The sequence below is a fragment of the Budorcas taxicolor genome, chromosome 11 (genome assembly GCF_023091745.1).
Source record: "Budorcas taxicolor isolate Tak-1 chromosome 11, Takin1.1, whole genome shotgun sequence".
In the NCBI taxonomy this organism is placed as follows: domain Eukaryota; kingdom Metazoa; phylum Chordata; class Mammalia; order Artiodactyla; family Bovidae; genus Budorcas; species Budorcas taxicolor.
The window spans coordinates 64057726-64083081 of record NC_068920.1 but is presented as its reverse complement, the minus strand read 5'-3'; the positions used below and the strand labels follow the sequence as shown (position 1 = coordinate 64083081).

Sequence of the window (25356 nt, the reverse complement as noted above, 5' to 3'; positions counted from 1 at the left end):
ATAATGTTTTGTGTGCTTTGAGTTTTGTGAGGTTTGTTGTTTTTTTAAAAAATTTATTAGGGTATAGTTGCTTAACAATGTTGTGTTGGTTTCTACTGTACAGCAAAATGAATCAGCTGTACGTATACATAGATCCCCTCTTTCCTGGATTTCCTTCCCATTCAGGTCACCACAGAGCACTGAGTAGAGTTCGCTGTGCTCTACAGTAGGTTCTCATTAGTCGTCTATTTTATACATGGTATCAGTAGTATATAAGTGCCAATCCAAATCTCCCAGGTCATCCTATCTCCCCCTTTTCCCCCTTGGTACATATGTTGTTTTCTTTACATCTGTGTCTCTGTTTCTGCTTTGTAAATAAGATTGTCTATACCAGTTTTTTTTTTCAGATGCCACATATGTATGTTAATATATATTTGTTTTTCTCTTTTTTACTTACTTTGCTCTATAATAGGCTCTAGGTTCATCCCCCTCATTAGAACTAACTCAAATGTGTTCTTCTTTATAGCTGAGTAGTATTCTGTTGTAATATATGTACCACATCTGCTTTATCCATTCCTCTGTCAATGGACATTTAGGTTGCTTCCATGTCCTGGTTACTATAAACTGTGCTGCAGTAAACTCTGGGGTGCATGTATCTTTTGGAATTAAGATTTTATCTGGATATATGCCCAGGAGTGGGATTACTGGATCATATGGTAGCTCTATTTTTAGTTTTTAAAGGGAACACCCAACCTGTTTTCCATAGTGGCTGTACCAATTTATTGAGACATTCCCACCAAAAGTGTAGGAGGGCCCCTTTTTCTCCATACTCTCTATAGCATTTATTGTTTATAGATTTTTTTGATGATGGCTATTCTGACAGATCTGAGCTGATACCTCATTGTAGTTTTGATATGCATCTCCCTAATAATTAGTGATGTTGAACATCTTTTTCACGTGCTTTTTAGCCATCTGTATGTCTTCTTTGGGAGAATGTCTATTTAGATCTTCCACCCATATTTTGATTGGGTTAATTGGCTTTTTTTAAAAAAAATATTGAGCTGCATTAACTTCTATATTTTAGAGATTAATCCTTTGTTGGTTGCTTCATTTGCAAGTATTTCCTCCCATTCTGAGGGTTGTCTTTTTGTTTTGTTCATGGTTTCTGTTGCTGTGCAAAAGCTTTTTAAGTTTATTTAGGTGCTACTTGTTTACTTTTGTTTTTATTTTCACTATTCTAGGAGGTGGATTGAAAAAGATCTTGCTGCAATTTATGTCAAAGAGTGTTCTATGTTTTCCACCAAGAGTTTTATAGTATCTGGCCTTACATTTAGGTCTTTAATCCATCTTGAGTTTACTTTTGTCTATGGTGTTAAGAAGTGTTCTAATTTCATTCTTTTACATGTAGCTGTCCAGTTTTAACTTCCTGTTTTAAATTTCATAGATTTCTTCCCTTATTTTTTTCTTTTCTTCTCCATCCTTTCAATTTGCTTCTTTTCCAGTTTCCTAAGGTGGAAGTTTAGATTATTGACTTTAGATCTTTCCTCTTTTCTAATAAATGAATTCACTGTTACAAATTTCCTTTAACTACTGCTTTCACTGCATGCCACTAATTTTGATAAGTTATATTTTACTTTAGTTAAAATATCAAAATATTTCTCTTGAAATTTCTTTTCTGAGCCATGTGTTATTTAAAACTGTGTTGTTTAATCTCCACATATTTGGGGATTTTCCAGTTACCTTTCTGTTACTGATTTCCAGTTCAATTTCACTGTGGTTGGAGAGCATACTTAATATGATTTAAATTTTTAAAAATTTGTTAGGCTGGGACTTTCCTGGCAGTCCAGTGGTTGGGACTTCACCTTCCAAAGTACAGGGAGTGTGGATTCAGTCTCTGTTCCAGGAGTTCAGATCCCACATGGCTCAGGGCCAAAATCTAAAGCATAAAAAAAGCATCAATGTTGTCACAAGTTCAATAAAGACTTTAACAATGGTCCACATCAAAGAAAATCTTTTAAAAAACTGTTAATGTATGTTTTGTAGCCCATATGTAGTCTACTTGGAGAATATTCCACATGAGCTTTAGAAGAATGTGTATTCTGCTATTGTTGAATGAAGTTTCTAGACCTGTCAGTTCCAGCGATTGGTGCTGTCCAGTTCAGCTGTGTACATACTCATTTTCTGCCTGCTAGATGCGTCAGTTACTGATAGGAGCGGTCAGTTACTGATAGGAGCCGTCGGTTACTGATAGCCCCAGCTGCAGCTGCAGCCTCGTGTGCCTCTCCTTGCCATGCTAGTGTTCCTTCCTTTACGCGTGTGGACATACTGTAGGAGCGGTCAGTTACTGATAGTCCCAGCTGTAGCTGCAGCCTGGCGTGCCTCTCCTTGCCATGCCAGCGCTCCTTCCTTTACGTGTGTTGACATATTGTGTTGTTAGATGCATACACGTTACGGGTTGTTATGTGCGGTGAATTAAGCTTTTTAATCATTATTTATTGTCTCCTCTTTATCTCTGGTAAGTGTCCTTGCTCTGAATCAGCTTTGTTTAACATTCATCTAACTACTCCAGCCTTCTTTGATTTGTGTTTGCGTCTTTATATTAAAGTGAGTTTCTTGTGAATACATGTAGTTGAGTTTTGTTTTTTCCCCATTCTGACAGCCTGTATATATAAGTCCATTCACATTTGGAATGATTATAGGTATAGTTGGGTTAATAATTATCATATTTGTGATTGTTTTCTATTATTGCCCTTGTTTTATGTTTCTTTTCTGTATTTTCCTCATTTATTGCTTTTCTGGCTTTGGTTGAGTATCTTTTATGATTATATTTTATCTTGTAAATTAACAGATCACTATACTTTTTTAAAACTTTTTAAGTAGTTAGCCTACAATTTTCAGTATACACGTATGACTAAGTCTGCATTTTTAAATAGCTCTATATGACTGCAGGAATAGTGCAGGTGTCTTTAATGTTTATTTGAAATTCCTCTCTCCCATCCTTTATAACATTACTGTCCATCATTTTACTTATCCGTGAGCTATAATCACTGAATAAACTGTTGCTGTTGTGTTGAACCCACTGTTCAACTAGTAACACTGTTATCTAGTGTTTACTAGATAACCCACTGTTATCTAGTAAATTAGTTAAAAATAAGAAAAATAAAAGATTTTATTTTACCTTCATTCATTCTGTCTCTAATGTCCTTCCTTTATTTGTGTAGATATGAGTTTCTCACATATGTTATGTTACTTATTTGAAACTCTTCAACTTTTCTTCCAAGGAAAGTCTACTAACAACACAACCCAGGGATTGAACCTGGGTCTCCTGCATTGCAGGCAGATTCTTTACTGTCTAAGCCACCAGGGAAGCCCATGACCACCATCAGTTCAGTTCAGTTCACTTCAGTCCCTCAGTCATGTCTGACTCTTTGCAGCCCCATGGACTGCAGCACGTCAGGCCTCCCTGTCCATCACCAACTCCTGGAATTGACCCAAACTTATGCCCATTGAGTCGGTGATGACATCCAAACATCTCATCCTCTGTCATCCCCTTCTCCTCCCACCTTCAATCTTTTCCAACATCAAGATCTTTTCCAGTGAGTCAGCTCTTCGCATCAGGTGGCCAAAGTATTGGAGTTTCAGTTTCAACATCAATACTTCCAATGAACACCCAGGACTGATCTCCTTTATGATGGACTGCTTGGATCTCCTCACAGTCCAAGGAACTCTCAAGAGTCTTCTCCAACACCATAGTTCAAAAGCATCAATTCTTCGGTGCTCAGCTTTCTTTAAAGTCCAACTCTCCCATCCATACATGACTACTGGAAAAACCATAGCCTTGACTAGGCGGACCTTTGTTGCCAAAGTAATATCTCTGCTTTTTAATATGCTGTCTAGGTTGGTCATAACTTTTCTTCCAAGGAGTAAGTGTCTTTTAATTTCATGGCTGCAGTCACCATCTACAGTGATTTTGGAGCCAAAATAAATAAATAAATAAAGTCTGTCACTGTTTCCACTGTTTCCCCATCTATTTCCCAGGAAGTGATGGGATCAGATGCCATGATCTTTGTTTTCTGAATGTTGAGCTTTAAGCCACCTTTTCCACTCTCTCTTTCACTTTTATCAAGAGGCTCTTTAGTTCTTCTTCACTTTCTGCCATAAGGGTAGTGTCATCTGCATATCTGAGGTTACTGATATTTCTCCCAGCAATCTTGATTCCAGCTTATGCTTCCTCCAGCCCAGTGTCTCTCATGATGTACTCTGCATATAAGTTAAATAAGCAGGGTGACAGTATACAGCCTTAACATACTTCTTTTCCTATTTGGAACCAGTCTGTTGTTCCATGTCTAGTTCTAACTGTTGCTTCCTGACCTGTGTACAGATTTCTCAGGAGGTAGGTCAGATGGTCTGATATTCCCATCTCTTTCAGAATTTTCCACAGTTTATGGTGATTCACATGGTCAAAGACTTTGGAATAGTCAATAAAGCAGAAATAGATGTCTTTTTGGAACTCTCTTGCTTTTGTGATGATCCAGATGATGTTGGCAATTTGATCTCTGGTTCCTCTGCCTTTTTCTAAAACCAGCTTGAACATCTGGAAGTTCATGGTTCATGTATTGTTGAAGCCTGGCTTGGAGAATTTGAGCATTACTTTACTAGAGTGTGAGGTGAGAGCAGTTGAGCGGTAGTTTGAGCATTCTTTGCCATTGCCTTTCTTTGGGATTGGAATGAAAACTGACCTTTTCCAGTCCTGTGGCCACTGCTGAGTTTTCCAAATTCGCTGGCATATTGAGTGCAGCACTTTCACAGCATCATCTTTTAGGACTTGAAAGGGCTCAACTGGAATTCCATCACCTCCACTAGCTTTGTTTGTAGTGATGCTTCCTAAGGCCCACTTGACTTCACATTCCAGAATGTCTGGCTCTAGGTGAGGAATCACACCATCGTGATTATCTGGGTCATGAAGCTCTTTTTTGTACAGTTCTGTGTATTCTTGCCACCTCTTTTTAATATCTTCTGGTTCTGTTAGGTCCATACCATTTCTGTCCTTTATTGAGCCCATCTTTGCACGAAACGTTCCCTTGGTATCTCTAATTTTCTTGAAGAGATCTCTAGTGTTCCCCATTCTATTGTTTTCCTCTGTTTCTTTTCACTGATCACTGAGGAAGGCTTTCTTATCTCTCCTTGCCATTCTTTGGAACTCTGCATTCAAATGAGTATATCTTTCCTTTTGTTGTTTGTTTTTTGCTTTTCTTCTTTTTCACAGCTATTTGTAAGGCCTCCTCAGACAGCCATTTTGCTTTTTTGCATTTCTTTTTCTTGGGGATGGTCTTGCTGCCTGTCTCCTATACAGTATCATGAATCTCCATCCGTAGTTCTTTAGGCACTCTATCAGATCTAGTCCCTTGAATCTATTTGTCGCTTCCACTGTATAAACGTTAGGGATTTGATTTAGGTCATACCTGAATGGTCTAGTGGTTTTCCCTACTTTCTTCAATTTAAGTCTGAATTTGGCAATTAGGTGTTCATGATCTGAGCCACAGTCAGCTCCCAGTCTTGTTTTTGCTGACTGTATAGAGCTTCTCCATCTTTGGCTGCAAAGAATATAATTAATCTGATTTCAGTGTTGACCATCTGGTGATGTCTATGTGTAGAGTCTTCGCTTGTGTTGTTGGAAGAGGGTATTTGCTATGACCAGTGTGTTCTCTTGGCAAAACCCTATTAACCTTTGCCCTGCTTCATTCTGTACTCCAAGGCCAAATTTGCCTGTTACTCCAGGTGTTTCTTGACTTCCTACTTTTACATTCCAGTCCCCTATAATAAAAAGGACATCTTTTGGGGGTGTTAGTTCTAGAAGGTCTTGTAGGTCTTCATAGAACTGCTCAACTTCAGCTTCTTCAGCGTTACTCTTCAGGGCATAGACTTGGATTACCATGATATTGAATGGTTTGCCTTGGAAACAAACAGATCATTCTGTCATTTTTGAGATTGCATCCATGTACTGCATTTCAGGCTCTTTTGTTGACTATGATGGCTACTCCATTTCTTCTAAGAGATTCCTGCTCGCAGTAGTAGATGTAACGGTCATCTGAGTTAAATTCACCCATTCCAGTCCAGTTTAGTTCGCTGATTTCCCAAAATGTTGACGTTCACCCTTGCCATCTTGTTGAGTACTTCCAATTTGCCTCGATTCATGGACCTAACATTCCAGGTTCCTGTGCAATATTGCTCTTTACAGCATCGGACCTTGCTTCCATCACCAGTCACATCCACAACTGGGTGTTGTTTTTGCTTTGGCTCCGTCTCTTCATTCTTTCTGGAGTTATTTCTCCACTGATCTCCGGTAGCATATCAGGCACCTACCAACCTGGGGAGTTCATCTTTCAGCGTCCTATCTTTTTGCCTTTTCCTACTGTTCATGGGGTTCTCAAGACAAGAATACTGAAGTGGTTTGCCATTGCTTTCTCCAGTGGACCACGTTTTGTCAGAACTCCCGTCTTAGGTGGCCCTACAAGGCATGGCTCATAGTTTCATTGAGTTAGACAAGGCTGTGGTCCATGTTATTAGATTGATTCATTTTCTGTGATTGTGATTTTCAGTCTGTCTGCCCTCTGATGGAGAAGGATAAGAGGCTTATGGAAGCTTCCTGATGGGGGAGACTGACTGAGGGGGAAACTGGGTCTTGTTCTGATGGATGGGGCCATGCTCAGTAAATCTTTAATCCAGTTTTCTGTTGATGGATGGAGCTGTGTTCCCTCCCTGCTATTTACCTGGGGAAAGCGTCTGCCTGCAATGCAGGAGACCTGGGTTTGATCCCTGGGTTGGGAAGATCCCCTGGAGAAGGAAATGGCAACCCACTCCAGTATTCTTGTCTGGAGAATTCCATGGACAGAGGAGCCTGGTGGGCTACAGTCCACGGGGTTGCAAAGAGTCGAACACGACTGAGCGACTTCACTTTCAAACTATGGTCGAGGGCTTCCCTGGTGGCTCAGAGATTAAAGCGTCTGCCTGGAATGTGGGAGACCTGGGTTCGATCCCTGGGTCAGGAAGATCCCCTGGAGAAGGAAATGGCAACCCACTCCAGTATTCTTGCCTGGAGAATCCCATGGAGGGAGGAGCCTGGTAGGGTACAGTCCATGGGGTCACAAAGAGTTGGACACGACTGAGCGACTTCACTTCACTTCAATGAAGATAATGGCGACCTCCCTCAAAAGATCCCATGCATGCACTGCTACACTCAGTGCCCCCAACCCTGTAGCAGGCCACTGCCGACCCACGCCTCCACTGGAGACTCCTGGACACCCACAGGCAAGTCCGGGGCAGGCTCCTATGGGGTCACTGCTCTTTTCTCCTGGGTCCTGGTGCACAAGGTTCTGTTGTGCCCTCCAGGAGTCTATTTCCCAGTCCTGTGTAACTTCCAGCAGCTCTATGGTGGGGTTAATGGCGACCTCCTCCAAGAGGGCTTATGCCATACCCAAGTCTGCTGCATCCAGTGCCCCTGTCCCTGCAGCAGACCACCGCTGACTGTACCTCCACAGGAGATGCTCAGACACAGTTCTGTCTCAGTCTCTGTGGGGTCCCTGGGTCCTGGTGTGCACAAGGTTTGTTTGACCCCTCTGAGTGTCACTGGTGGGAATGGGGTTTGATGCTAAACGTGAATTCGCCCCTCCTACCATCTTGCTGGGGCTTTTCCTTTGCCCTTGGATGTGGGGTATTTCCTCACAGCCACTCCAGCGCTTACCGTCTTACTGGGGTTTCACTGACCTTGGACGTGGGGTATCTCCACATGGCTGGTCCAGCGAAGCACAGTTGCCGCTCCTGACCTTGGACATGGGGTATCTGATTTGCCTAATTTGTTTTCCTTCCCAGAGATCATAGTTCTATGCTACCTTTTGTCTGTTGTCTGAAAACAGATTTTTCCCTCCTATATTTTGTTCATTTTTCTAGTTGCTTTTGGCAACAGGGTAATTCAGACCCTGTTAATCCCTCTTGTCTAGATAATAGCTGTTTTAAGGCCATGGTCTGCTAATACCATCTTTTGTCATTTTCCATCTGTTTACATCAACTAATTTTGATGCTCGTGGATCACTTTTCCTGTATCTTTACCTGTCTGATATATATATTTTTAAACTGAATGCTGGACGTTGTGGATTTTACTTTGTTGAATGTTAAATTTTGTTGTCTTCCTTTAGAGAGCGTTGGATTTGTGTTGGCAGGCTCTTAAATTACTTGAATATTAACTAATACTTTCAAGATTGTTTTTAAGCTTTGGTAGGGCAGATCTTAAGTAGCCTTTCCTGTAAGACTAGTTTAGCCTCACCCCTAAGTTGTGACCCTTCCAGATTCTCTATTAAATGCCCAGTCCAGGGTGTTCTACACTAAAGAGTTTCTTAATGAGGGTGAAAGAAGAGAGTGAAAAAGCTGACTTAAAACTCAACTTAAAAAAAACTGAGATCATGGCATCCAGTCCCATCACTTCATGACAAATAGAGGGGGAAAAAATGGAAACAATGGCAGATTTTATTTTATTTGGTTCCAAAATCACTGTGAACAGTGACTGCAGCCATGAAATTCAAAGATGCTTGCTCCTTGGAAGGAAAACTGTGACAAATCTAGACAGCACATTAAAAAGCAAAGACATCACTTTTCCAACAAAGGTCCGAATAATCAAAGCTATGGTTTTTCCTGTAGTCATGTATGGATGTGAGATGTGGACCATATAGAAGGCTGAGTGCTAAAGAACTGACGTTTTCAAACTGTTGTATTGGAGAAGACTCTTGAGAGTCCCTTGGACTGCAAGGAGATCAAAACAGTCAATCCTCAAGGTGATCGACCCTGAATATTCATTGGAAGGACTGATGGTGAAGCTCCAATACTTTGGCCACCTAATGCAAAGAGCTTACTCATTGGAAAAGACCCTGATGCTGGGAAAGGTTGGAGGCAAAAGGAGAAGAGGGTGGCAGAAGATGAGATGGTTAGATAACATCACCGACTCAACGGACATGAATCTGAGCAAACTCCAGGAGATGATAAAGGACAGGAAAGCCTGGTGTGCTATAGTCCACGGGGTCGCACAGTCGGCCACGACTTAGCAACTAAACAATGAACCACCAGGGTGTTCACTAAGAACTTTTCACTTTCACAGGCTCAAACTTTGTCCCTAGCTTTGGCGCATTTGTTACCAGCTGACCGTGACTCATTTTCCTTGTTTTTGGCATGTGAGAATTTCTCTTTCTTACCTACAAGTTCAGCTATAAATTGCAAAAATAATTTTTTATTCTATTTTATCCAGAAGATTTTCCCCTTAGCTTAATCAACAATTTTACTAGAACCTGAAACATTCCATACATTCTTTTCAAAACTGATCGCAATAACCTCCTCTGTAAGATCTTTCAGTGGAGGTAAAGACCTAGATTTTGTTGATACCTGGGTTACCAGGCTTTGTTTTGTAAGTTGTATGTGTTTTCAACTGTGTCTCTTTTCACTCTTTTCTGTGGTCTCTGAGCTCGAGACATAGGAAGGAGCCTTCTCTCTGCTCTTGCTTCACACTTGGCATCCTCCAATTTGAAAAGCCACCTTCCCCTCACACATTGTGTATCCATTTACTTTTCAAATCTCGGTTCAAGTGTCATTGACTCAGAGAAGGCTTTCCTGACTTCCCTGATTCTCTCAGTCTAGGTCCCTTCCCTGTGTTACAGTTTTTTTCTCTAGAATGTTTGCCTAATCTGTATCTACATATTCATCTTTATGATTATTTTATTGACTGTGATTCCCCCATAGTCTGGAAGCCTCATGAGAACAAAGACCATTACCATTGGCTATGCATCTAGGCACATTGTTGGAACATAGAATATACATAAAAAGTATGTATGGAATGGATGGATAGGTGGATGAGTAGGGTGGATGGATGGATAGAAGTTTGTTTGAAGAATGTGTGAGTAATTGTATGAGTGAGGAAGGAAGGAGAGGAGAAAGGAGTGTATTTTGGCCAAATAACTTATTCCAGGAGCAATTTTTTGTGTGTTGTACTTGTGAAAACACTTATAAAATCAGAAAAATTTCTTTGCTTGCCTCTTAGTTCTCTTAGCCTCATATAATAGCAAATACTTCTCTGTAGGTGGCAGTGCACTTACATAAGAACTTTTTCTGAAAAAAAAATGGGGGGATTATCTTGAATATTTGAAAGCATTTATATAACTTGAATCTCATATTACAGTGTTTAAAACATGCTCTCATTTTCTCTAATATGGATATATCCTTAATTTATAGTTATCCAGTCTATTTCCCTCAGAGGTATTAGTAAGTGTTAGAGAGTTATCAGTCCTCATTTTATGAAATTATGATCCATATCAGCATGTCATTCAAGAATGGAAAAGTAGGCATAGTGAATGAAAGAGTGGCTAATGTTTTATCTTTAATAGCAACAATATTTACATTATAGAATAATTGTAACTGTGGCAAATATAGACAGAACTACAAAGATATATATATATCTCAACTAGCTTTGGGGCTGAGACTTCTAAGTTGTTTTCTCAGTACATTAAAAAGAATGATCAGCTGACCACTTTACTCATGGATTTTGTATATGAAAATTTGAAACCGGAATTTATCTTTCCCAGAATGTTTTGTACATACTCTTACCATCTATATCAACTATAGTTCTTTATAGGGACTTCCCTGTCCTTTACCACTTCATAGAATGTCCTTTACCATTCCCTGTCTTGTGGTTAAGGCTACATGCTTCCACTGCAGGAGGTATGGGTTTGATCCCAGGTTGGGGAATTAAGATCCCACATGCTGTTTGGCAAAGCAAAAAAAAAGAGAGAGAGAGAGAGAGAGAGAGAGAGAGAGAGAGAGAGAGAGAGAGAAAGTTCCTTGTAATCTAAAAGTACTGTCATTAAAAGATTTGCCTCGCTTTGTTTTCTGTGTTGTGGGTTTTTCCCACGTTAAAAAATATATAATAATTTGTCCTTGCAGCACTTAAATGCAGAACGGTCTTACAAGTCCCAGATTGCTACTTTACATAAGTCTGTTGTAAAGATGGAAGAGGAGCTTCAGAAGGTTCAGTTTGAAAAAGTGTCTGCCCTTGCAGATTTGTCTTCTACAAGGGAACTTTGCATTAAACTTGACTCAAGCAAAGAACTTCTTAATCGACAGCTGGTTGCTAAAGATCAAGAGATAGAAATGGTACGTCATACATTTTTAAATGGTTCTTTTAATAATGCTATCACTGTAAAATTTTTGTTATTTTAGGAAAACAAACTTTTTTTTTTAAACAAAATGCTACAGCAAAGGTATGTCTTTCAACTTTAGATTTTATTTTTAAAGTCCAGGATATTAATTTCTCTTGTGTTCCAAACCATTCAAGACCATAACAGAGACTCTTCCTTTGTGTGCTCTGCATTTACTTTTAGTCAAAAGAATGATAAAACACACTGACATTTCAGTCAGCAAAGAACCACGAGGTTGAGGTTTATCTAGCTAAATTATAATTTTAATGATATTGTTTTAAGTTAAATTTACTATTTGGCTGAGTTCTTTTCAGCTGTAATTCACTTCATTTTATCTGTCGTGTGCCTCATCCTTGCCATGTGAATATAATGCTCAAAAGGTATAGTCCCCCTCCCTCAAAGACCTCCTGGTGTTGACATACAAATAATTTGGGGTGAATGTGATACTAATAAGAAATACTGAAGGTTTCAGAGAGGAAATTCCCATTGGCCTGTGGGTGTCAGAGAGGAGTTCATAAGGGTGTACTACTGAACTCAAAAGGAATGAGGGAATAGCTTAGGCAGTGGTATGGAGGTATAAATAAACTGTGGGGTGAGCAGTAAGTCATTTGCAGTGGCCAGTGTAGCATGCACAAGTGACTGAGATGCATCTGAAGAAATAGATGGGACCTGAATCCTAAAAGGATGTATGTTAAAGTTGCATAGTATAATTGAAATATCAACACATTTTGGCTATGTTTACATTTCTGTTATTATCACACTGTGTTGAACTCCTTATTTTGTAAGCCTACTCTTGTTAGGAGGATATGATGCATTCGAGAATGATGTGTCTTGTTGGCTTCTGTAAGAAGTTCCATGTAAAAACGGATACACAATTGTCCTTAGCAGCATTCTTCATAATTGCTAAAAAGTGTAAATAACTCAAATATTCCTACATCTATGCAAGGGAATATTATTTGGCAGTAGCAGTAATGAAGGATTGATAGCTGCTAAAACATGGAGAACTCTTGAAAACATTACACTAAGTGAAGCAAGTCAGTAAGACCACACACACACACACACACACAGAGTATGTTTCCATTTATGTGAAATGTTCACAATAAAGCAGATCATAGAAAATAGATGAGTTATTGCCTAGGGCTAGTGCTGGGGCAGAGGTAAGGGAGTGACTGCTAATGTGTACTGGGTTCCATTTTGGGATGATGAAAATGTTCTAACAATAAACTGTGAGAATGCGGTATGATCACATAACTCTGTTAATACTGTGTTGGCCGAAGAGTTTGAGTTTTTCCATAAGGGGTGTTACAGAAAAACTCAAACAGACTTTTTGGTCAACCCAATATACTAAAAACCATTGACTTGTACCTAATTTAAATGGGCGAGTTGTATGGTATGTGAATTACATCCCAATGAAGCTGCTGCCAAAAAAGTGATGCTCCATTTTGTATTCCGCCAGCATTGCCTATTTTAATGTTAATCAACAACGCATTAAGACATTTGCCAATTTAATAAACTGCAGCACTGGTTCAACCGAAAGAGGTTTTTCTCCTCTGAATATTCAGCAACGTCGGGAGGTATTTTTGATTGTCACACCAGGGTTGAGGGGTGCTGTAGACCTCTAGTAAGTAGAGGCCAGGGATGCCGCTCAGCATCCTGTAAGGCACAGGGCAGCTCCCTATACCAAACAATTACCCAGCACAAAAGATCAGTAGGGTCAAGGTGAAGAAATCCTGGATTACAGATACCATTTTGCTTTAAGTTATGTTTCTTTGATTATTAATACAAGATATATTATTCTCTATGTTTACTAATTAGCTGGCTATATTTTGTAAATTTTCTGTTCATATCATTAATTCATATTTCTCATGAATTAGTTTATATTCCTTTTATTAGTAAGATATTAACTATTTACTGAGTTTATTTTCATCTGGTTTTTTTCCTCATAAATTTTGGTTGTTTATAGTGACTGTAGATATGTTTATTTTTGCTATGGTCAGACATCATTTTTAATTGTATCTAGTCCAAAAAGTTGTTACCCTACCTGCCTGCCCCTGTCCTAATAATTCATTTTTATTAAACTTTCTTTTCTCAGAGTTTTTGAGATAAAGAATTTTTTTTTTTCTAAATAGTGATGTCTGGTTTCCCTCCTTTTGGAGAAGCACTTGGCTTACAGAATATATTTTAGGCTCAAGATAACCTTCAAAAAGTGAAGTATTCCATCGGACCATACAAGAGAGGGAATGTGTGATTACTCCTTATCTTTCTTAACCATGGAGTATGATGACATTCCATCAGGAAGTTAGGCATTTATAACTCACCCAACTCGGACAAAGCAGTAGTCACAGATACTACCATGTCAGTCTTGCAAAAATATATTATAAGAAATTTCAAAGCTGGACATGGAAATTGTTTGACATTTGGGATTAATAACTCTTAAATTAACAAACCTTCTGATACTATCAGAGAGTTGGGAAGTGATACTGTGTGTGTGTGCATGTATCTGCTAAGAAGGACACAATTTCAAATCTAGAAATTAAACGTAATCGTCAGTTCATAACAGAGAAATTTTATGAGTCTCTGATAATACATGAGTTAAGTGAACAAGTGGGAATAAGTATAGATATCTTCCTATCATTGTGCAGATGGAGAATGAGTTGGATTCTGCTCGTTCTGAAATAGAACTCCTCAGGAGTCAGATGACAAATGAGAGAATCTCCATGCAGAATCTAGAAGCTTTGCTGGTGGCCAATAGAGACAAGGAATATCAGTCTCAGATAGCACTTCAGGAAAAAGAATCTGAAATTCAGCTTCTCAAAGAGCACCTTTGTTTGGCAGAAAACAAAATGTGAGTTGATTAGCACATTAAGTCGAGTTTCTTAAGTTTTCAGTACTTTATAGGTTAGTGGAATTTTAAAGCTGAAATGTAGACCATTTAATGTCATAGTTTGCTATTAATTAAACTGAAGACCCAAAATGTTGTGACTTGTCTAAGATTTAGTACCTATTTCTATTATGTGTCTCTAATGCATCTAAATTTAAATGTAACCATCTTTGTGTTGATTGTTTCCAATGGAGTTTTGGGTGCAATAGAACATTTACTGGAGAAGGGAATGGCAAACCACTTCAGTATTCTTGCCTTAAGAACCCCATGAACAATAGGAAAAGGCAAAATGATAGGATACTGAAAGAGGAACTCCCCACGTCAGTAGGTACCCAGTACGCTACTGGAGATCAATGGATAAATAACTCCAGAAAGAATGAAGGGATGGAGCCAAAGCAAAAACAATACCCAGTTGTGGATGTGACGGGTGATAGAAGCAAGGTCCGATGCTGTAAAGAGCAATATTGCAGATGTAAAGAGCAATATTGCAGAGGAACCTGGAATGTTAGGTCCACGAATCAAGGCAAATTGGAAGTGGTCAAAAAGGAGATGGCAAGAGTGAACGTCGACATTCTAGGAATCAGCAAACTAAAATGGACTGGAATGGGTGAATTTAACTCAGATGACCATTATATCTACTATTGCGGGCAGGAATCCCTTAGAAGAAGTGGAGTAGCCATGCATGGTCAACAAAAGAGTCCGAAATGCAGTACTTGGATGCAATCTCAAAAATGACAGAATGATCTCTGTTCGTTTCCAAGGCAAACCATTCAATATCATGGTAATCCAAGTCTATGCCCCAGCCAGTAACACTGAAGAAGCTGAAGTTGAATGGTTCTATAAAGACCTACAAGAACTTCTAGAACTAACACCCCAAAAAGATGTCCTTTTCATTATAGGGGACTGGAATGCAAAAGTAGGAAATCAAGAAACACCTGGAATAACAGGCACATTTGGCTTGGGAATACATAATGAAGCAGGGCAAAGGCTAATAGAATTTTGCCAAGAGAACACACTGGTCATAGCAAATACCCTCTTCCAACAACACAAGAGAAGATTCTACACATGGACATCACCAGATGGTCAACACTAAAATCAGATTGATTATATTCTTTGCAGCCAAAGATGGAGAAGCTCTATACAGTCAGCAAAAACAAGACTGGGAGCTGACTGTGGCTCAGATCATGAACTCCTTATTATCAAATTCAGACTTAAATTGAAGAAAGTAGGGAAAACCACTAGACCATTCAGGTATGACCTAAATCAAATCCCTTATGATTATACAGTGGAAGTGAGAAATAGATTTTAGGGACTAGATCTAATAGACAGAATGCCTGATAAACTATGGACTGAGGTTCATGACATTGTACAGGAGACAGGGATCAAGACCATCCCCATGGAAAAGAAATGCAAAAAAGCAAAATGGCTGTCTGAGGAGGCCTTACAAATAGCTGTGAAAAGAAGAGAAGCAAAAAGCAAAGGAGAAAAGGAAAGATATAAGTATCTGAATGCAGAGTTCCAAAGAATAGCAAGAAGAGATAAGAAAGCCTTCCTCAGCGATCAGTGCAAAGAAATAGAGGAAAGGAACAGAATGGGAAAAACTAGAGATCTCTTCAAGAAAATTAGAGATACCAAGGGAACATTTCATGCAAAGGTGGGCTCCATAAAGAACAAAAATGGTATGGACCTAACAGAACCAGAAGATATTAAGAAGAGGTGGCAAGAATATACAGAAGAACTGTACAGAAAAGATCTTCATGACCCAGATAATTACGATGGTGTGATCACTCACCTAGAGCCAGACATCCTGGAATGTGAAGTCAAGTGGGCCTTAGAAAGCATCACTACGAACAAAGCTAGTGGAGGTGATGGAATTCCAGTTGAGCTGTTTCAAATCCTGAAAGATGATGCTGTGAAAGTGCTGCACTCAATATGCCAGCAAATTGGGAAAACTCAGCAGTGGCCACAGGACTGGAAAAGGTCAGTTTTCATTCCAATCCCAAAGAAAGGCAATGCCAAAGAATGCTCAAACTACTGCACAATTGCACTCATCTCACATGCTAGTAAAGTAATGCTCAAAATTCTCCAAGACAGGCTTCAGCAATACGTGAACCATGAACTTCCTGATGTTCAAGCTGGTTTTAGAAAAAGGCAGAGGAACCAGAGATCAAATTGCCAACATCCACTGGATCATGGAAAAAGCAAGAGAGTTCCAGAAAAACATCTATTTCTGCTTTATTGACTATTCCAAAGTCTTTGACTGTGTGGATCACAATAAACTGTGGAAAATTCTGAAAGAGATGGGAATACCAGACCACCTGACCTACCTCCTGAGAAATCTGTGCACAGGTCAGGAAGCAACAGTTAGAACTGGACATGGAACAACAGACTGGTTCCAGATAGGAAAAGAAGTATGTCAAGGCTGTATATTGTCACCCTGCTTATTTAACTTATATGCAGATTACATCATGAGAAACGCTGGACTGGAAGAAGCACAAGCTAGAATCAAGATTGCTGGGAGAAATATCAATAACCTCAGATATGCAGATGACACCACCCTTATGGCAGAAAGTGAAGAGGAACTAAAGAGCCTCTTGATGAAAGTGAAAGTGGAGAGTGAAAAAGTTGGCTTAAAGCTCAACATTCAGAAAACTAAGATCATGGCATCTGGTCCCATCACTTCCTGGGAAATAGATGGGGAAACAGTGGAAACAGTGGATGACTTTATTTTTTTTGGCTCCAAAATCACTGCAGATGGTGACTGCAGCCATGGAATTAAAAGACGCTTACTCCTTGGAAGAAAAGTTATGACTAACCTAGATAGCATGTTGAAAAGCAGAGACATTACTTTGGCAACAAAGGTCCGTCTAGTCAAGGCTATGGTTTTTCCAGTAGTCATGTATGGATGTGAGAGTTGGACTGTGAAGAAAGCTGAGTGCTAAAGAATTGATGCTTTTGAACTGTGGTGTTGGAGAAGACTCTTGAGAGTCCCTTGGACTGCAAGGAGATCCAATCAGTCCATTCTGAAGGAGATCAGCCCTGGGCGTTCCTTGGAAGGAATGATGCTAAAGCTGAAACTCCAATACTTTGGCCACCTCATGCAAAGAGTTGCCTCATTAGAAAAGACTCTGATGCTGGGAGGGATTGGGGGCAGGAGGAGAAAGGGGCAACAGAGGATGAGATGGCTGGATGGCATCACCGACTGGATGGACGTGAGTCTGAGTGAACTCCAGGAGATGGTGATGGACAGGGAGGCCTGGCATGCTGTGATTCATGGGGTCGCAAAGAGTCGGGCACAACTGAGCAACTGAACTGAACTGAACATATTGCCTTTGGGAAATATTATAACCAGATTAGAAAAAAAAGCAAATCTGAAACCAGAAGGATTTTTCTATTTATGGGCCTGCTTGGTATTGCTACCCAGTCTTTTCATTTGTCACATGGTATTTCCCTGTGTACTGGGTACCTGGAAGCACTACTGCATTCACTGAATGCTGGAGACTTCCCCCAGAGCACTGATTGTGACTTAAAAAAAAAAAAAAAGACTCCCTAGTACTGTTAGCACCTATTACACCACTGGAGGATTAGATGAAAATGCCTGCCTGCATATGTGTGTGCTGCGTGTGCTTAGTTGCTCAGTCAGGTCTGACTCTTTGAAACTTCATGAACTGTAGCCCACCAGGCTCCTCTGTCCATGGGGTTCCCCAGGCAAGAACACTGGAGTGGGTTGCCATTCCCTTCTCCAGGAGATCTTCCCGACCCAGGGATCAAACCCCAGTCTCCTGCAATGAAAGAGGATTCTTTACCTTCTGACCCACCAGGGAAGCCCCCCTGCCTGTATAGTAGATATTTTATCACCTTTGTCACCTGTCACAAAACCTGATGGGGACCCTTAGCCTCTGTTCTTATCCATCCCACCTGTAACACCTTTTCATCCAGCCTCAGCTCTGCCCTCCCATCTGAGTAGGGGATGTGGGGAAGGTCAGGAATCATGGTCTCAGGAATTGGCCACTTGTGGGAGCCCCTGACTGAGCACAGACTGCGAAACCAGGGCTGGTTTCCTTCAGAGACTGTTTTTACATTGTGGCAGCTGTAACTGAGTCACTCTTTCAGTCACTGCAGCTGGGCTTTGGACTGGACCTTCAGAATGATCCAGTTCTGTAGGATCATTTCCTTAGGCCACAGGTGGAAATTGCTTCAGTGAAGTATGCCGAAACTCCCACCTTAAGGGGGTACACTCTGTTTTAGACTGGCTGGGAGTAGTGTCACCTAGAACTAGTCAGCTTGATAAACTCTTGTGTTCCTAGTCTCTAGAGTTTAGCCTCCAGCAGTCCATATTGCAGTCCTGAAAGCCAGCAGAGAAGACAGAATGTTCTGGCAAGAGCGGTCACCTCTGTCATTATCTTCCTCATGGTAGTGTGCTTATCAGGGTTTTGGAGGCATTGTTTAGCCCTAAGGAAGATCCTGTTAAATTGAACAGATTTTTTGTCTTTAACAGTTGGATATATCAAATTTCATTACACCCATGTATAAGGCATTTGGTCAATTAGATATACATTTATGTACCCACTGCATATTCATCATGGTGTTAGTGAATTCCAGTGTTATATGCATTGGAATATGCACATCATACAGTGAAGTAAATTGTAAAAATGATCTGCAGTGAATTGATAATATAGGTAGATAATAGTATTACCATATCTAAAAATAGGGAAAATTAAGTTTAACTAATTGAATAGGGCTGAAGGCAATGGCACCCCACACCAGTACTCTTGCCTGGAAAATCCCATGGACAGAGGAGCCTGGTAGGCTGCCGTCCATGGGGTCATGAAGAGTTGGACACGACTGAGCGACTTCACTTTCACTTTTCACTTTCATGTATTGGAGAAGGAAATGGCACCCCACTCCAGTACTCTTGCCTGGAGAATCCCAGGGATGGGGGAGCCTGGTGGGCTGCCATCTATGGGGTCACACAGTCGGACACGACTGAAGCAACTTAGCAGCAGCAGCAGGGACAGCTTAAAGGGCTTTTAGTAGACCACTTTGCACATTTACTGCATCTAAAGTTGGCATTTTTAATTTATTTTATTTGTGTGAAATTGACCTATTTTAGATGCATCGATACATCTGTAAAAACCAGAGTGTTGCTTGGCTTCAGCTGAGAAACCATGGCCAACATGGTTTTAGGTACCCTAGGAATACTTTGGTATTCTACCTTTAATCAACCATCATTCACATTCTCTACACAGGGCCATCCAGAGTAGGGACGTGGCCCAGTTCAGGAACGTCGTGACGCAGCTGGAAGCTGACTTGGACATTACAAAGAGACAGCTAGGGACGGAGCGCTTTGAAAGGTAAGTTCAGCAGCCTGGAAAGCACTGTTTCTGGGATAACAACAGACTTTCGTTATTTCATGGTGATTAGATTTTAAAGTATGATTTAAACTGCAGTTTTACAACAGTGTTAGTAATGTTGCTGGATATACAAGTTCAATTAAAGTGTCCCTATTTTGCTTTAGGGAGAGAGCTGTGCAAGAACTCCGCCGCCAGAATTACTCAAGTAATGCTTATCATTTGAGTTCCACAATAAAGCCAAATACAAAATGTCACTCACCAGAACGTACTCACCATCGATCTCCTGACCGAGGCCTAGATCGATCATTAGAAGAGTAAGTGGTTTAAGGATCCATTCTTTGGGGAACCATATAGCAGTAAGCACTGAATATTTGAGGGAGTAAGAAAACTCAGTAACCATCTACCATTAATAGTGCTATTTAAAACATCATTACATAATTGGATATGTTGACATTTAAAAAAAGTATTTTGGTTATTAGTGTCATATAAATATGTTAAAGAAAGATGTCTATTTTATCTAAAGTTTACATAAATTATATTTTAAAAATCTGATTTTCTTTAACTTCTGTAACATACATTATTATATACTTTCATAAACAAACTATTGGTTAATTATTGTAGCACCAAAAATACGTATACTCTAAGGAAAGTAATAGGCTAATTTTTCAAAGGAGAATATTTTAGCTATATTCCTAAATGTTAGACATTTTATAAAAACATTTTTATTTAGAAATAATTTCAAACTTACAAGAAGTTAAAAATAAAACAATGCAAAGAACATCTGTACACCTTTTATCCCTACTCACTGTTATAAAACTTTTACTCCGTTTGCTTTTTCTGTGTTTATGAGGCAGTGTGAGCTGTCTCACGCATTCATACTCCTGCATTTTCTCCTCCCTGTCTTTCTCTCTTGGCATCCTCCTACCCGCCCACTCCCTGCAACAGACATTTTAAAACAATAACCAGTACCTCCAGTTGGAACCATCCTCATAGGTTTCTCCCTTGCCTCCTTCCTTTCCGTATTTGTATGACGCCCTTTTTTCTCCAGTGAGAGGCCTGGTCAACATTAAAATATTCACTCAACAACGGTAACACAGTTATTCCTTCGCTCAGTCCCAGAGTCTATCTAAAGAACTCTCAAGATTTCTTCATCTGTGTCACTACAATAAACAGGCCAACTTAGAAAAAAGTTCAAAATCTATTTACAGTTCTTCCTTCCTGTCCCATACATGACCTTTCCAAAGTCTTGAGGGCATACAGTCAAATACTGGATTCATAAATTACTTGGGATTATGTTTTTTCACTCTCACTGTGGTGATGGTATACATTTAAAATAACAGTAGATTCACTTGTTTCAATTTGCTTTCATTTTTCTTTATTATGCTGAGATGTCCTAACCAAGAAGAAGAGATGTCTTTCCATTGTTCAAATTTTGCTTTGTGTCTTTAAGGAATGACTTGTAGTTTTTCTTTATACAGGTTTTGAATATTTCTTGTAAAATTCACTCCTGAATATTTTATTACTTTTTTGTTACTATTGTAAATGGAGTTTCCTCCATATATTATGTCTTCAAATGATGCTACTTTTGCATGTTAATTTTTTAAAATGTTTTCTTGCTTTTATTTCATTAAATTTTATTAATTCTTTAGGGGTTTCTAGGTATGCTATCATGTCATCTGCAGAAAGAGATATTTATTTCTTCTTTTCCTATTTTTATCTCTTGAATTATATTCTCTGGTTAATAGCATTTGTTAGTATCATCAGAATAATGACAGATAGTTGTGGCAAAAGTGGAATTCCTGTTTTCATTCTGACCTGTAGTAGGAATGCCTCTTTTTTTTTTTTTCTTGTTAATTAAGATACTAGTTTTATGATTCAGGTTTATGTATTTTATGGTATTACGGAAATACCACTTACTCCTATTTTTTTTTCAAGATTTTTTTTATTAGGAAACAGTGTTTTTGTCAAGGATTTTTTTAGCATCTATGAAGATATGGTTTTTCTCTTTAGAATTATTAATATGTGGATATATTAATTGATTTTTCAACTACTGAACCATGTTTGAATTTCTGACATAAATGAGAAATTGGTCATAGTCTGTTATTTTCATAGTGTTTGGTAATATTTTATTTATTTTAGATTTGTATATCAATATTCATAACTGATATTGACCTGTGCTTCTTCTATTAAGTTTAGATATCAATGTTTTATCTGCTTCTAAAAAATAATTTGGAAGTTTTTGTTTACTGTAGTTTGAAACAAGTTATGCAGTTGGGGATTATCTGATTTCTGAAGAGCCTTGGCTCTTTTTTTGTGGGGTATACTTCCTTGGTAACTTTTTCTATTTCTTCTTTGGAAATTAGTCTTTTTAAGCTATATGTGTTTGTCTAAAAACTATCCAGGCTTTTAACTCTAGGTTTTCAGCTTTATTTGCATAGAAGTAACCAATGCAGTATCTTATAGACTTTTAAGTTTCTTCTGTGTCAATAGTTATATCCTGTTGCCATTTCTTATTTGTATGCTTGTGCTTCTCCCTTTTGTTTGTTGATTACCTTAGCCTGCGGTTTGTTTACTTAGTTCATCGCTTCAAAGAACCAGCATTTGATTTAATGATTTAATCTATTTTCTTTCTCTGCTTATTAATTTCTGTTTTTATTTATATTAGTTCCTTCCTTGTGCTATTTTTTCATTTACTTTGTTGATTTTTTTCCCCTAGGTTTTTGAGTTAGAAATTTAATACATTTATTACCGTTCTTTAACTTTTATCAATGTAGATATTCAGGGTTATGAATTTTTCTATGATTACTGCTTTAAATATATCCCACAGATTCTGATATATAGTGTTTTTGTAATCATTATTTTTAAGAATTTCTTTAATCTTTGTTTGTATTTTCATTTTTACCCAAGAGTTATCTGATAGAAAATCTTTTAATTTTCAGTGAGAAGTTTTTTGTTTGATTTGGTTTCATTTTTAATTCTCAGTGTTATTATGTATATTATTTGTAATATTTCTATTTTATGGAAACTACTGATGTTTTCTTTTTTAAATTTTTTTATTGATGTTTTCTTTATACTTTACTACATGTTCAAGTTTGGTGAACAGTTCATGTACACTTGAGAAGATGTATTCTTTCTTATCAGGGTATAGTGTAATATATCCAGAAGATTTACCTTTTTAATTTTACTTTGTTCTTTTATAATGTCATTTAATTTTGTTCACTTGACTTGTTTTACTAAGAATGGCATTTTTAAATTTCCTATTATTGGTATGTTTTTATTTCTTCTTATATGTCCTATAAATTTTGTTTTATATAGGTGGTTTGCTGTTTTATCTGTTGCATAGATATTCTGAATTATCATATCTTCACTGTGAATGTGGCTTTTACAAAGTGTTATTTTCTGATGCACTAAATTTTTTTGGAAGGAGGAAGGACTTGTCGTCTACTTTGTCTGGTTTTAGAGTTACAACTCCTATTTCCTTATTGGGTCCACTTGCCTGGTAAATCTTTGTCCATCTCTTTTTTTAAATCTCTGCATTTTAAATGTCTCTCTTTAGACAGTATGGATTTGAGTTTGACTTTATGAACCATTTTGAAATTCTTTTTTTTTAAGTAGGTGAGTTAAGCTCCTTAACATTATTGATATAACTGTTAAATTTGGTCTCAACTCTGTCATATTATGTTATGATAACTGTTTACTATGTGGTATTTGCTCTAATTCTTTCTCTATTTGGTTATCCTTCTTTGCTTGTAACCATTTCTTTTGATATTCAGGAAGTTTTGTGTCTTATTATAATGGTTACCTTTCTATTAATACTTTTAATAGTGTCCTTAAAGTATCCCTTTAAAAATTTTTAAGCTTTAGCTGTTCGTTTTAAATGGTACCTTTTGACTACCATCTAATATCTAGACATGGGCTTCCCTGGTGGCTCAGCAGTAAAGAATCCACCTGTGAATGCAGGAGACGCAGGTTCAATCCTGCCTAAGTCGGAAAGATCCCCTGGAGAAGGAAATGGCAGTCCACTCCAGTATTCTTGTCTGGGAAAATCTCATGAACAGAGGAGCCTGACAGGTTACAGTCCATGGGGGTCAAAAGAGTTGAACACAACTTAGCGACTGAACAACATCATCTAGACAACAGTCAATGTGCTTTATTTACTTTTCCCAACAGCTGGTCTGTTTCCTGTTACTATTGTGTTGTCTTTTCAGGTTGCCATATAAATGGAATCATGTGGTATATAGTCTGCAGTGGCTGACTTTTACCCAGCCACTGGGTAAAATATTAGATTTATATATTAAAGATTTATCCAGGTTGTTGTATATATCAGATATTACTGGATATTGCTTTTAACTGCTGAATAGTATTCCATTGTATGGCTGTAACACAGTTTTGTTTTGCTCTGTTTTACTCTTTATTTTGAAATGATTAGTCTCACAGGCAGATGCAAAAATAGTACAGAGTCCCACATATCCTCCACCAGCTTCCCCAGTGGCCATGTCTTACAATCCATGAAATTGGCATTGGTATAGCTAACTAACTAGCAGATACACCTTATTCAGTTTTTGCTAGTGTGTGTGAAGTTTTGTTCTTTTTTTTTTCTTTTTTTTTTTACATACCACACATAGAACAACACGGCAGTCAAGGTTCTGAATTGTCCCATCAGCCCCAGGGAGCTCATTCCTTCACGATACCCTTTCATGGGGACATCCTCCCGTCCTCCTCCCTGTCCCCTAGCAAACTCTACTTTCTTCTCTGTCTCTGTAATACTGTCTTTTTGAGAGTGTTGTGTAAATGGAATCACACATAGGATGTAATTTTGTGAGAGTGATTCTTCTCTCTTAGCACAATGCCCATGAGATCCATCCAGGTTGCTGTATAAAGTCAATACTTCTTTCTTTTTTATTGTTGAGTCCATATTATTGCATAATATAGATGGTTCACAGCTTCTGAAAACTGGGTGATAAAATACATTATATCTGATTTCCTTCACAGAAGCTGAGGGGAAAAAATTCCAAGTATTGCCAAAGTAACACTAGAATACATTTTTTAATATATCATAAAATCATTGAGTTAAAATATTAATCTATATAACTTTTTTCTCTCTTATAGGAATCTTTGCTATCGAGATTTCTGACACGTGGAAAGATTCTTCACATCCTTGGGAGAGGTCAAAGTTTCAAACTGATTTTTTTTTGCTATATGATTGCATTTATCTTTTGAATGCTTGACAATGTTAAATGACTTTATTAACGTTGTGCCTCTGAATCTCTGTTTTCATGTGCCATGCCATATCACAGTGATCTGAGATGACTTATAAACAAAAATGTATATGGCCCTTTCTATCCATACAGTAATAGTGAGTGTAAAATCTGCTTACTTCACTATTGACAACTGTTGTGTTAACTATCCGGAGTAAATAAAGAAGCTTATAAAAAGAGGGCAAAGTGTTTTAACAAAACTGATTTTTTTTTCTTTGTGATTTATGCTTTCATGGCTGGACAAATTGTGCCAAAAGAGGCGCAGTTTACCACTCCTGGCCTGGGACCCCATATTCCATTTTGGAGCCAACCTGACATGAACTCCAGGCCATACTTTGACTCCAAAGCAGTATAGTAGGTGTGTGTCAGGGTTTTTAAATCCTTAGTGTTGTACCATTAATTAGCATACATTTTCTACAATTGTTTACCCCTACTGTTTTTAGAAAGGTAGGTAATACTATCTCTGTCAAGAATGTAAGATTATTTTTTAAAATCTGTATTTTTCATACGTTTTCCTTTAAAATATTAAAATACTGCAATCAACTTAATTGCCATTTTATTTATTTATTTTTGCCCGTGGCAGCTGTCTATAATGTAGCGTAACAAGTTTAGTGATGTTTCCTTTTTTGCCTTAAAGTCTCCAAAATCTCTTA

The 25356-nt window shown here is 38.4% G+C and overlaps 1 protein-coding gene across 1 annotated transcript in view; it reads left to right on the top strand.

Annotated features, from left to right (window-relative positions):
* TSGA10 (testis specific 10) overlaps positions 1-24579 on the top strand; it is a 62094-nt gene extending 37515 nt beyond the window's left edge. The window contains exons 12-16 of the mRNA XM_052649264.1: positions 10957-11166; positions 13853-14055; positions 19341-19445; positions 19610-19759; positions 24555-24579. Of these exons, the coding sequence (XP_052505224.1) occupies positions 10957-11166; positions 13853-14055; positions 19341-19445; positions 19610-19759; positions 24555-24579 (693 nt within the window). The remainder of the gene's footprint in view (positions 1-10956; positions 11167-13852; positions 14056-19340; positions 19446-19609; positions 19760-24554) is intronic.
* Positions 24580-25356: the final 777 nt, after the last annotated feature.